Here is a 13173-nt window from a genome sequence, read left to right on the forward strand (position 1 = left end):
ACAGAATTTTAGGTTTTCACTAGCTATAAGCCATAATCCTCAAAATTTAAAAGAAAAATGGTTGAAATATATCACACTGTGTGTAATGAAGTTATATAATATAGGAGTTTCACTTTTTTTAAATTATATTACTGAAATAAATTAACTTTTTGATATTCAATTTTTTTTTAGATGCACCTGTACATGTATGACAGTCATTAAATAACACCATGAACAGCAAAAACATCAAAACTGTCCATAAAGAGTCCAAAAAGTGCACAAAAAATGTTTAGATCTGCATTTCCAAAGTGGAAATGAGATGAGTAAAAAACTCCTAGATAAAACTCCATTTGTGCTTGGAAAGGAATCCAGGGATAGCCAATGTGATGCCCAAAAAGAATCCACAGCGGAGACTTACCAGAATTCAAGTGAACCCCTTATTCAGGATAGTCAAACATTGCTCTATCTAGCAATGCGGATGAGTCCCGTGGCAGGAATAAACCTCAGCATAAGAACCTCTTGATGGTAATAGGGTTATCAAACAATCAAATGGATCCTGGTTTGCTCTTAGTAGATTGTAGCATATGCAAAATAAGAGCTCAATGTGGAGTGATATTGTAAAACACTATAGTTTATTAACCACCTCAATACCGGGCACTTTCACCCCTTTCCTGCCCAGGCCATTTTTCAGCTTTCAGCGCGGTCACACTTTTTGAATGACAATTGGGCAGTCATGCTACACTGTAACCATGTGAAATTTGTATCATTTTCTTCACACAAATAGAGCTTTCTTTTGGTGGTATTTAATCACTTCTGGGTTTTTTATTTTTTATTTATTTTTTCCTAATAAAAAATAAAAATAAATGGAAAAAAAGACCAACAATTTTGAAAAAAAAGTTTTTCTTAGTTTCTGTCAGTAAATTTTGTAAATAAGTAATTTTTCTCCTTCACTGGTGATCGCTGATGATGCGGCACCGATGAGGAGGCACAAATATGCTGCTCTAATAGGTGGCACTGATATATGCCACTGAGCACTGATCGGCAGCACTGATGGCCATTGATGGGCAGCAGTGATGGGCATCAATGATAGCCAGCCATTTGACTGGCATAACTAATGGCCACTGATTGCTGGCACTGGTGGGCACTCAATCCTGGCACTGGTGAGCACTTATTGCTAGCACTGTGGGGGCTTTATTGTTATCAGGGCACTGATCAGTGCCCTGATTACATTCCTAGATGTCCTCTGCGAGGAGATGCCGCTGCTCGGCTCTCCTCACACACTGCCTGTGTGAGGCGAGGCGTGCCGATTACTGGCATCTCCGTGTTTACATGTGATTGGACACAGCCAATCACATGGTTATAGAGCCACACAGCTTGGCCATCCTGGAAAGCCGTCATATGATGTCCACCCAGAACAAGAGCCCCACCGCCCCACCATCATTTGATGGTGGGCGGGTGGCAAGTGTTTAAAGATTATTGCACTTGCAGGTTTAAAACTTGCAATGCAGCATGTAAAAAATGCCAGGTCAAAGGCAAGTATTCCTCCAGTAAACAAAACAGCTGACACATGGACATGCAAGTGTGGTAGCGTGTGTATGTGGCTTCGCCCTATGTGTTTCGTCAGATGTGACGGCATCAGGGGCATGAGCTCTTACTTTGCATATGCTAAGATCTAGTAATGTAAATTCCAACCCTTCTTACATTACACTACAAGCCAGGCAGTTTTGAGACCACTGTATTAGAAGGATAAAAAAAAAAAAAAGATAAAACTATATACTGTATCAAACGGACTTCAAAAACAGAGGAGTTCCGGCCCCCTCCCTCCAAAAATTTAAATGTTTATCAGCTACAAATACCGTAGCTGCTGACTTTTTTACTTCTTAGGAAACTTACCTGTCCAGACATCCAGCGTTGTCCTCACCCGAACGAATTCTTGAATCGGCTCTTGATTTGCTGGTGCCGCCATCGTCCTCTGCAAAATGAGCCGAGAGGGTGCGGGTACCTGTCAAAACCAGGTGCCAAATGTGACGGGGGGCGCAGATAAGTGGAGCTTCCCTTTTTGGGTGGAGCTCTGCTTTAAGACAGATTCTTGTCAGGCAAGGAACATTCGGCAAATCTTGCAGTTAAAAATCCAGTGTGTCCACGGCATGCAAATGGTTGAACAATGCAGTTTAGAAGCTGATATATCCTTCTAAATCAAGCTATATTCTGTAACCCAATCAGATGCTATCTAAGGATTGCTGCAGCAAGTCTATGGCTTGCCTTTTTTAAGAAACAAATTCAGTTGCCTCAGGTTCCTGAAACGGATGCATGAGCATGGTGCTAATGTCTCCTAAATGAACTTTGAGGGTGTTTGGAATTCACATTGATAACACTGTTGTATCAGCAACAAAAATAGAAAGCGAATGATTTACCCTGTTGGATGTGCTCAGTATAATATGTCCTTTTGTAATGACAAATAATTTGTTTATGTTGAGAGGGTATTTAAAGAAACCCTTCTCTTGCTGGATGCAGAAAGACTATTAGTCATCCCTGTTAATGTAAAATAGTAGCACACAGCTAATAAACGTCATTAAGCGTATTAGCATATTGGGGTTCAGGTATAGGTTATACATAATCCTGGAACCAAGCTGGCTGCTTCTTTAAGCTCTGTGTTCCATCATTGTCACATCTCCTATACGGTATATTTTTTAGTGTATACAGGCTTACTCAGCATAGCAGTGCAGGGGGCACTGATGACTGAAGGGGAAAGGAATCCTTTTTGCTTTGCTACTTGTCACTCTGTTTTGCCTTACATTCCTTTGTACAAGTTCAAAAAAGAAAGTTACTGTGTCAATCAGGAAAGGTAACATAATGCAATGCACAAGGCTTGGAGTGATGTAAATTCTCTGTTATATTAATAATGAAACAGCAGACACAGCAGAAAGTCTTTATTGGCAAAGTCTATCTACAAAGTAGATTATGTGGTGTATTGTCACCTTGGTCAAAAATAAAATAAAAGAATAGAACATTTGCTCAGGAAAGATATATAATTAGGCGAAAATGTCAGAATAAATATTTCTCATTAAAAAAAATGAATTTTATAAAAATGGACCTTGTTATTAGGAGCTGGACTTCTCTTCAGTGAATGAGTACAAAATGAACTCCTTATTACTTTGTGTTCTAGGTGTCTGGGCACATGGAGACTACTGCAAAATAAACCCTAAGACTGGTGGCATTGTCATGCTGGGACGCAGGTGGGTGAAGGTTGACATCACACTGATCTGAGAAATACACATGACTAAGGCTGCATTCTCAACCAGGTTAGAAGTGTGCTGCAGCTTTGCTTTCCTGATAACTCCATGGCCTGACAAGTTTGGGTAAAGCTTCACCTCCTCTACCATGATAGTACCTTTAACTCCTAAATTGGAGCCCCTACTCATCCCTGCTATCTCTATTCTCACCTTTTGTTATGCACTATTGTGTAGAGCAGGGGTAGGCAACCTCGGCCCTCCAGCTGTGGTGAAACTACAAGTCCCATGAGACATTGCAAAACCCTGACAATCACAGGCATGACTCCTAGAGGCAGAGGCATGATGGGATTTGTAGTTTCACCACCGCTGGAGTGCCGAGGTTGCCTACCCCTGGTGTAGAGCCAACTACTCTAACCACTGTCCATTTTGGACAAACATGATCTCCTCTGTGTCTCTAATCACATTTTTTTTTTTTTCATCATTCCCCTCTGTTGCCTTGAAATCATTTCCCATATGTATGCTGACATGGTACTGTCGGGAAAAATAGGAAAATTATCATAATTTTCTTTTCCTTACAAGCTCCATGGCAGCATATTAACCCTCCCAGTCAGAATGAGCTAGCTACACAGCACCAGGGCTGAGAAAAGGCTCACATTTATGAATTAAAGGTTCTATCAACATAGAGAGAAGGTGGAGGCTTACACATGCTGCCATGGGTCTTGCCTGGAAAGGAAAATTGTAAGTCTGGAATACAATTTTCTGACTGTTTTGCAGTTTTTAACATGTAGTTTGTTTTTTTTCTGCAAAAATTAGAGGTGTGAATTCAGTCTTAGGAAAAGATACAGCTTACAATTTTAAATACTCAAATCAGAATCGGATTGTCATAATACTGTTTTTGCCAATTTTATATTATATTTTGCTTTTGCTGTGCTGTACTTCGTTTTGCATTTATGTTCTTCTATACATGAATATGAATGTCTAATGTATCACAAACTGTTCTCATATACAGTCTTCCCTAAAGGAACCTAAATGCATTTGACTTGATTCATTGTCTGTGCACACTATCCATACGTCTAGCCATAAATTTGACCAATAGGACACTCAGATGAGCTTTTGTAATTTATGGGTACGCCTTTTTGGTGACACTGAGGGGTTGATTTACTAAAGGCAAATCCACTTTGCACTGCAAGTGCACTTGCTTTAGATTTGAGGGGAAGATCTAAAATGAGGGGAAGCTCTGCTGATTTTATCATCCAATCATGTGCAAGCAAAAATGCTGTTTTGTTTTTATTTTCCTTGCATGTCCCCCTCAGATCTACAGCAACTGCACTTCCAAGTGCGCTTGTAGCGCAAAGTGGATTTGCCTTTAGTAAATAAACCCCTGAGTGTTTCTGATGTCTGAGCAACCTTGAGGGAAGCTATAAATCACATGTTTATGGCTTCAAACTTTTAGGTGTGTTGCGGGTTTTTGTGTGATTGAGAACAGGCAAATGTCTCTACTCCAGGAGAGTCCATATGTGGCCCGATTTATCACATTGCAATTGTTGTTAAAAAAACAAAAAAAAAAAACAAACTTTATTAAGTTTTTAAGAAAACCAATACAACAAGTGGTGTCTACTTCAATCAGGCAGAATATACAGTAGATCAATTATGCAGAATCCAATCTAGGCGTTACAAAAAACAATGAGTAGAGAAACTAGAGAGAGAGAGAGAGACAGACAGCTGGCGTGCTTCAACCCAGGTTGCCCAAATCTTGAACATCCGTGGGCAATTACGACTCAAGTATAAGAGCTTTAAAAAGTGAAGAGCAGCAATGACCACATTGCAATTGTTTTTGGCACTAATGTAGCCACTAGAGAATTTCCAAATGGATAGCAATACTGAACAGCTGTACAGTTGGCTAGATGGAGTCTTCAGAGGTGTTGAGTACCTGAAGACTTTTATGGATGTTTTCCAGTGCAACCAATATCTAATCTGATGGTGATCATCTCATGTTTAGGGGTTCCTTTTACATATCCTTATTTTATATGACTTGGAAATTCAGATGCTGGCAGAGTTTCGAAACAGTGTTTTCCGAGGAGTCTAATATTTCTTAAAGGAAACCTGTGCTGAGATAAGTATGTGGTCTGCAATCACTGAATTTTATCAGAGAATGCTAGGTTTTGGCAGTCTCTGGCATCAATACTGTAAGTTGTTAACCCAGAGCAAGCATGTAGCAGGTGAAGTTAGAACACCTAATCTGCACACTTTTTTTGTCTCAACTCCAATCTTCCTATAAGCCAAGATAACTTTGTAAATGAGGGGAAGAAAGGAAACATTTCTCAATGTGTTGGCTGGCTGGCTGGATGGTCCCTCCACAGCAGTGGATATGAGTCTGACTATCCTTTTCTGATTTTAGGAGCCAGACTCCATGCCCTTGTGCACTCACATCCAATCCTTTTGATGCCTTAACAATGAGGAGACTTTTTGGAGCTTGTCCTGGAATAATGTAGACTGCTATGTGAGCCAATTGCCTATTTTTGTAATTGTCAGCCCTTTTTGTGTTCTCAACACAAGTGTTCTCCATTGCAAATGTAGTTTTACTACAAAAAAAAAAAAAAAAAATTTATTACAAAAAAGGAAACTTTGCACATAGTCTACTTTGTGTGGTATATTGGTGCAGTGCTACCTGTACTACCTCTGAACAGCAGACAGCTGCAATGTCATAGTAAATCTGTCTCATATTCTGTCTCGCTGATTCTGTGTTTGCCTGCCTTGCTTTGCGCTAGAATTAATTATTACATTTTGATTAGCTACATCTTATTTACTAGTAATTGTAGAAGCATGTAGGACAGCAGACGTACATATCTGCTAATCCCTTTTTATCTTACAGTGATGGCACTCTGAATCCTAACGGGGTACGATTTGGAAGCTCAGAAATCTACAATATAGGTAAATGATCATTCAGTTTCTGTGAAGTGAGTTATGTGTATTTTCACAACCCCTCCAGCCAGGGAATAGGGTAATTTTCTACATAATGGTAAAGAGGAGGTTGTAAAATAAGAAACTGTCAGAATTTTAAGTGGGAAGAAATGACTAATGTGAAGCCAAGATTTGTAATGCAGAAGTTCACTTCTGGGACTTGCTAATTAAACACATTTTCAGCATTCGGCTGCTGACTGGCTATACTAACAAAGCCATTATTACGTCTCCTGAATAGATACAGATTAGACTCCCACTGCTCCCCTCCAATTCCCTTTTACTCTTCTCCATCAGACATTAACTGCTGCTTATTACTGGGGCTTAGAGGATAGATCAGGTCACACAGTCATTATTGGAAAAAAAACCTCATTCAGCTGCAACTGCATTCCAAGTAGTAGGGATGCCAAGCATAGAAAAGTTAACACAGATGCTTGCAGGAACAGCATAATGCAAACTAATGGAATAAGAACATTAAAAGAAGAAATTGTTTGTTCTGCATGGAGGATGATGGACAAGGATTCTGTATATGTTTGGCAATCATAGGTTTCCTTTGGTATCCTCCTCTGTTAATGCTTCACGTCTGTAAGAATTAGATACAGCCAGATACATACATTTTAGTAGGAAATCTTTGATAACCAAGTAAGGGGAGGGTCGGTGATAGCAAAATAGCTGAACTTTACAAAATGGATCTAAATCAACCTTTACACTCTAACCCCAGAAGAACCATTGAAACAATTTCCAGTACTCGGGCAACCCCCTTCTAAAAAAGAAATTCATGGGGAAGTCATTAGGAAAATGCCGCTGACATTGATGGTAAGTGGAAGGAATGTTCCCATCACAGGGGTGGTCCTAATGCTTTCCTTACAGATGGCCTAAAAGGTGTCATGCTGCTGGTTCTGCCAAGTGGTATTATCCCTGGAACTATGCAGGCACCTTTAGATAGGCATCATTTAGCTCTAGGAACCCCTAGCAACCCAACCTCTGGAGGAACCCTTTTTGAGAATGCCTGCAAATAGTCTGTAAGCTGCTGTCGTAGGTCTGACTTTCACTAACCAGAAGTCCAGTCCAACATCCAGTTCTAAAAATTACTTCTCTGCCACACAGCACAGTTCCTGTCTTGGCACGACATGATTTATCTTGCTTCATTTGGGTCATACTTTCACGTCTTGATCTTCTACCAGCCTTTGACTGGACAGTGAAAGATGAAGCAGCAGACTGATGAGCCCAGCCTTCTGTCAATCTGTTCTGTCCTATTACTGCATACTGTACACATCAACCATTGGCTCTTGTGCTGTCACTTCCTCTTCTAGTTTGTACAACGTTGTACAGTGGATTGCAAGAAGCAGATGCCAAGTCAAATTCACATACTTGCATTTAAAATACACACTTATTGATGTAATAATGAATACTGAGCCCCATTCATTTTCATCTTTTATATCTGCATAGAGTTCAGCTTTAAGTTAATTCATGGTATCCAGAGGGTGCCTCTTGGGGTCTGTGAAAAAGACCTGCATTTCTCTGTGAAGAAAGCCACTCAGGATGTTCTTTAAATTTCAGTGAAGGTTGCTATGAGTAATGTTAAGTTTGGGTCACATGCATCAATTTTTAAAGGAATGTTCTCCACTTGAATTTCCATTATTTTTGCAGTGGGTTTTAAGGAATTGTATTGCACTGAGTGCTCAGCAGGTTTATTGAACTCCATTCAAGGGAACTTAACTTGCAGCAATTATTGCTTACAATAATGCTATACATCATTTATTTATTTCAGCTACTTTTATATAACGCTATCAAGTTACACAGCGCTTTACATATATTGTACATTCGAATCAGTCCCTGCCCTCCTTCAAGTAGCTTACAAGCTAAAGTCCCTAACTCCCATTCATACTTACACATCATGCATATAAAAGGGATGTTCCTGCTAGTAATGCATGTATGTATTTGTAAATGTCTGTGTATATTAGCCTGTTAGGGGTGCTTTGTATAACTATTGATTTTTCAGTACAAAGAGCAATAAGTTTCCTATTCATTTCATTTTTTTTTTATTTTTTGTGAAAAGATAACAGAGTATACAGGCAATCAGTTAACCATAGTACTGACCTCACATCACGCAGGAGTACAATGAAGTATACAGGTACATTAGAGCTATATCAAACATAGACCTTACACAAACATTAGGTAAGCTTGAAGAGACAGCACACGGAACTCCGAGTTCAATTTGCAAGATCCTCTGTCAGGTGCAATGACTAAGGCTGTTGCCGAAACACGCCAGCTGTTTTGCTTGTCACTTCATGTAACCAACCATTAAAATCGCTATATGGACTACAAAGTTGCTGGCTCAATCCTTTTTCTTGATTACACAAACATTGCCTGCTTAAGGCTTACTGGCTGGTAAAAGAGGGACAGAGAAGGAGGAGCAGAAAAAGGGGGAGACTGGGTGAGTGCCTCAGAGTCCAGGGAGTTTTTCAAGGCCAAGTGGCAGAGTATATCAACCTCATAGGTCCATCAGGTGATGGCTGAATTCCACTGGTAGGAATTTGAGCACCATATCAGTAATGCTGCGTACACATGGTCAGAGTTTTCGACAATAAAGGTCCGACGGACTTTCAACGGAGTTACAATTGGACTTGCCTACACACGAGCACACCAAAGTTCGACGGATTCGTACATGATGACGTACGACCGGACTAAAATAAGGAAGTTGATAGCCAGTAGCCAATAGCTGCCCTAGCGCCGGTTTTTGTCCGTTGGACTAGCATACAGACGAGCGTTTTTTTCGACCAGACTCGAGTCCATCGGAAAGATTTGAAGCATGTTCCAAATCTAAAGTCCGTCAGATTTTCGACCAAAAAAGTCCACTGCAGGTCCGATGAAGCCCACACACGGTCGAATTGTCTGCCGGACTTGGTCCGCCTGACCAGTCCAGTCAGAGTCCGCTTTTGTGTATGCGGCATAAGACTTACTGCCCGCTTCTCATTAGAGAAAATCGAGTGAAGTCTATTTTTCACCTCGGATGATAGCCAGGCTTTGCTATGGTTTGAGAAGCTCTTTGGTTTATGCAGAAACAGTGCTTTAAATAAAGCCAGGGGAGTGTGGGTTGACTCAGCAATTTTGATCAAAAGGGGTCAAAATTACTTTATCCAAAGTAGGGCAGATCGTGGAAGTGTCAAAGTGCTTTACTTATAGATATCGGAACAACTTTGGGGCAGTTTAAAGTCTGCCTGTAGGACCTGAAATTGTTTTACACCGTGTTACAGGATGGTTGAAATGAGTGAATCGGTGAGTTTCCTTTATCCAGTATCTCCCAAACTGTCTTCATGTCTCAACAGTAGTGCATGTTTAGCAGAGAACTCCATATATGCAGGGATAGATGGACTAGTGTCTCAACAATGCGATTTAGTTATTTGAGCAAACGTCCACAAAACATGGGACTGTTGAGATTTGAAGATAGGCATGGGGAATGCTGCCCTAAACCATGCTGGCCAACCATTTTTTTTTAAACTTGCAGCAGTGAAATAGGTTTATGTTATTGAGATGGAGTTCTGATTGGTTACTATGGATTCCACTCATTGCTGTTTAGAACTATTAGTTATCTATCCCTCAGCTGTAAAAGACAAATTTAGACTTGATTTATGCTGGTCAGTTATTGATTGAATTATTTTTCTTGTTGCAGTTGAAGCCTTTGTGGAGGTGTCAGACAGTTTGTGTATTCCCCAGTACAACAAAGATGGAGAAGAGAGGGTTATTCTCTTTCTTAAAATGAACAATAATTACGCTTTTGGCAATGACCTGGTGAAGAGGATAAGAGACTCCATTAGAATAGCACTGTCTGCCAGGCATGTACCAGCGCTAATCCTTGAAACCAAAGACATTCCAGTAAGTATAAAAGGCATCAATTGCTACAGTATCCTATATCAGTGGCCCAATTACAATAATACACAACCCGAAACATGGACACTTAAGCTTTTATAGTAGTTATTCACTTGTTCTTTTGAAATAACTGACTGAATAGTTGTTCTAAAGAAAGGCAACACCATGATAAGACCCCAATCTGTGGGACAGAAGATAAAGCAGAGAGGTTTTCGGAAAACCATGCAGAAATTGGACAGTGTCTTTGCTCATCTATAAAAAATACAGGAGTTACTTGAAGCCAAGTAAACATGGTGGGAATATTTTCTTTTGTCATGAAGGTGTTCGGGAAATTCCAGTATCATACTATGCCCTTGCAATGCATTTTTGCTGCATCAAGAACACCTAGACCATATTACAGTTTAGGCCTATTATGATCTTTTCTATTATGCCATTCCCACTGGAGTGTTAATATTACATTTTTTTTCTTTAAAGCTGAACTACAGGATCTAGCTACCTCTCCCTAAGTTCTCTTGAACTGCTGGAAGTTTAAATGATAGTGAATTACTTTTCTTGTAATTCAAGATTTTCAGCCCCATTGATGTTATAATTTCCATAGGAAAAGTGTGATTGCTCCTGGCACTGGGAAGAGGACTTTCTCTCTTGTTGCGTATTGCATCTGAGCAGGGAAAGAGGACTACATTTCCCATGATGCAAAGGGAAATGCAGGAGATGAGTCAGCATGTGCAGGGAACCTAAGGAGGAGTGGAGTTGGCACTGAGAGCTGTATCTGCTATCCTGAGAGGTAGGGCGGTATCGGCTATATTGAAGCTAAGGGCAATATCTGCTATCCACAGTGGGCGGCTCAGATCAGGAGTCCCAGACTCCCGAGTCGTCCACTACAATGATCAGGAACATAATTGTGTCTCTGCTCACTGTAAAGGGATTCAAGCTGATGATTTTAAATGCACCCTGGATTTCTCAGAGATTACACAGTGGGGAGAGAAACAAGCAGAACATTTTACCAATACTGGCAGCTAATAAATGTTCTGCCTGGAGTTCAGCTTTAAAGAAACAACATGATTGGATCTGGAATAGACGTAGTTGTACACAGATCAGCTACTCAAGCTGAACTTCCAGATTGCATCCATTACATCAGCAGCTATATATAATTCTGGTGTCTGATTAGACTTTCATCATCCATTTGATCCTCTGTGTTTGTCATTACTATTTTGATGAGTATAGTGTGTAAAAATAGCATAAAAAAGTTAGATTTCATGGTCTTTTACACTGTGTAAATGAGTCTTCTAATTGGGAGCCTGGCATATCCAGAATACTCACTGATGCCCAGGATTGTCAAAGTTTGGGTCAGGTGGTGCATATTGTGGTACAGAGAATGGAGACTGCACTGCCACAACCCCCCTCTTACTACTGGAGCAAGGGGCTTTATACACAGATCTTTACTGTCCAGAAAAAAAAAATTGTTCTTGGCAAAAATGCCAACCATGGCTGCAAAATGAATCCTAGGCAACACTTTCAAAATAGCCCAACTGCTTTTAAATCCGCTAAATATATTCCAAAATATTAAATGTTCAAAAAGTTTATTTTTCTTTGTAAAGCAGCCAACGCCTGAATAGAAAAGCCTGTCCTCTGCCAGTATGCTGCAGAAAAGGACCCTTGATCTCCGCATGTAATGCCCCGTACACACGGTCGGACTTTGTTCGGACATTCCGACAACGAAATCCTAGGATTTTTTCCAACGGATGTTGGCTCAAACTTGTCTTGCATACACACGGTCACACAAAGTTGTTGGAAAATCTGATCGTTCTAAACGCGGTGACGTAAAAAAACACATACGTCGGGACTATAAACGGGGCAGTGGCCAATAGCTTTCATCTCTTTATTTATTCTGAGCATGCGTGGCACTTTGTCCGTCGGATTTGTGTACACATGATCGGAATTTCCGACAACGGATTTTGTTGTCGGAAAATTTTATATCCTGCTCTCAAACTTTGTGTGTCGGAAAATCCGATGGAAAATGTGTGATGCAGCCTACACACGGTCAGAATTGCCGACAACAAGGTCCTATCACACATTTTCCATCGGGAAATCCGACCGTGTGTACGGGGCATAAGTGTTCTCTCTGCAGAGATTCATCATGTCCCATACTGGGTCAGACCTGTAGCTCTCCAATCATCAGGAAGCATAATATTTGAAGATTGATACATATGGTTCTAAATAAGCAGGGGGCATATCAGGCACAGAGAGAGAATCCTCTGCAGAATACTGACAAGGGTAAGGCTTTTCTACTCAGTCTGTGACTGCTTTGTAAAGGTAATATTCTTATAATCTTTAAACCTTTGAACGCCTTTGATGCACCTGAAAATATTTTTAGCTAATTTAAACTCAAAGTTCTGTTGGGCTTCAGTAATGGCTAATGGTGGATAAAAATGTCACCCTTTCACTAAAATCAGGCCTGGGATTGGATCAGTCTAATGCTTTCATATCAACAGTGTAACTATAGTGTTGATTATCAAATGATTGCTTGATCTCACTCCTCCACCAGCAATTGTCTTGGGTAGCCTGCCTTAGTTTCCCAGTATTTATAGCCTTTGGGTGACATTGTGAAGCAAGTAGCACAAAGCTCTTTCAGCTCTTCTACCTACTAAAGTAAATGTGATATTTCCCATTACAACAGACATGCAGCATTTCTCTTTCCTGTTACACATTGTCTTCCAGCTTTGATAGTGTTAAAATGTTCAAACGCGAATCACAAACTACCGAGTAAAATGTTGTGGAAGTTTGGCAAAGAATTGTGACCTTGAATGATTATAGAACTGCCAAGTTTCATCATGATCTGAGTCTTTTTCCCATAAGTCATAAGCATCTGAAAAACAGGATTTAACATAATGCTGCCTCACTAGATTTAATGTAAGGAGCTATGAGTTTGGCAGAGAACAACGGAGACTGATATGCATTCCTAAGCTTCCTCTAATGTATCTGTGGGATAGAAAATGTCTTTATTTCTGCCTGTCTCATAACTTTCTATTCCACTTTATTCACTTTGGGAGGTCCCAAGTGGATACCCCACTTTTTTACAAAGATCTATTCTGCCGTTTCTTCATTTTTCTTTTTTTTTCGCTTCAAAACAAAT

The 13173-nt window shown here is 40.2% G+C and overlaps 1 protein-coding gene across 1 annotated transcript in view; it reads left to right on the forward strand.

Annotated features, from left to right (window-relative positions):
* The window catches only part of AACS (acetoacetyl-CoA synthetase), a 138251-nt gene that overhangs the window by 108287 nt on the left and 16791 nt on the right, over window positions 1-13173 (forward strand). Inside the window, exons 15-17 of the mRNA XM_073627917.1 lie at window positions 3146-3215; window positions 6085-6143; window positions 9844-10046. Of these exons, the coding sequence (XP_073484018.1) occupies window positions 3146-3215; window positions 6085-6143; window positions 9844-10046 (332 nt within the window). The remainder of the gene's footprint in view (window positions 1-3145; window positions 3216-6084; window positions 6144-9843; window positions 10047-13173) is intronic.

This window comes from Aquarana catesbeiana, linkage group LG01, assembly GCF_042186555.1.
Source record: "Aquarana catesbeiana isolate 2022-GZ linkage group LG01, ASM4218655v1, whole genome shotgun sequence".
NCBI classification, from domain to species: Eukaryota; Metazoa; Chordata; class Amphibia; order Anura; family Ranidae; genus Aquarana; species Aquarana catesbeiana.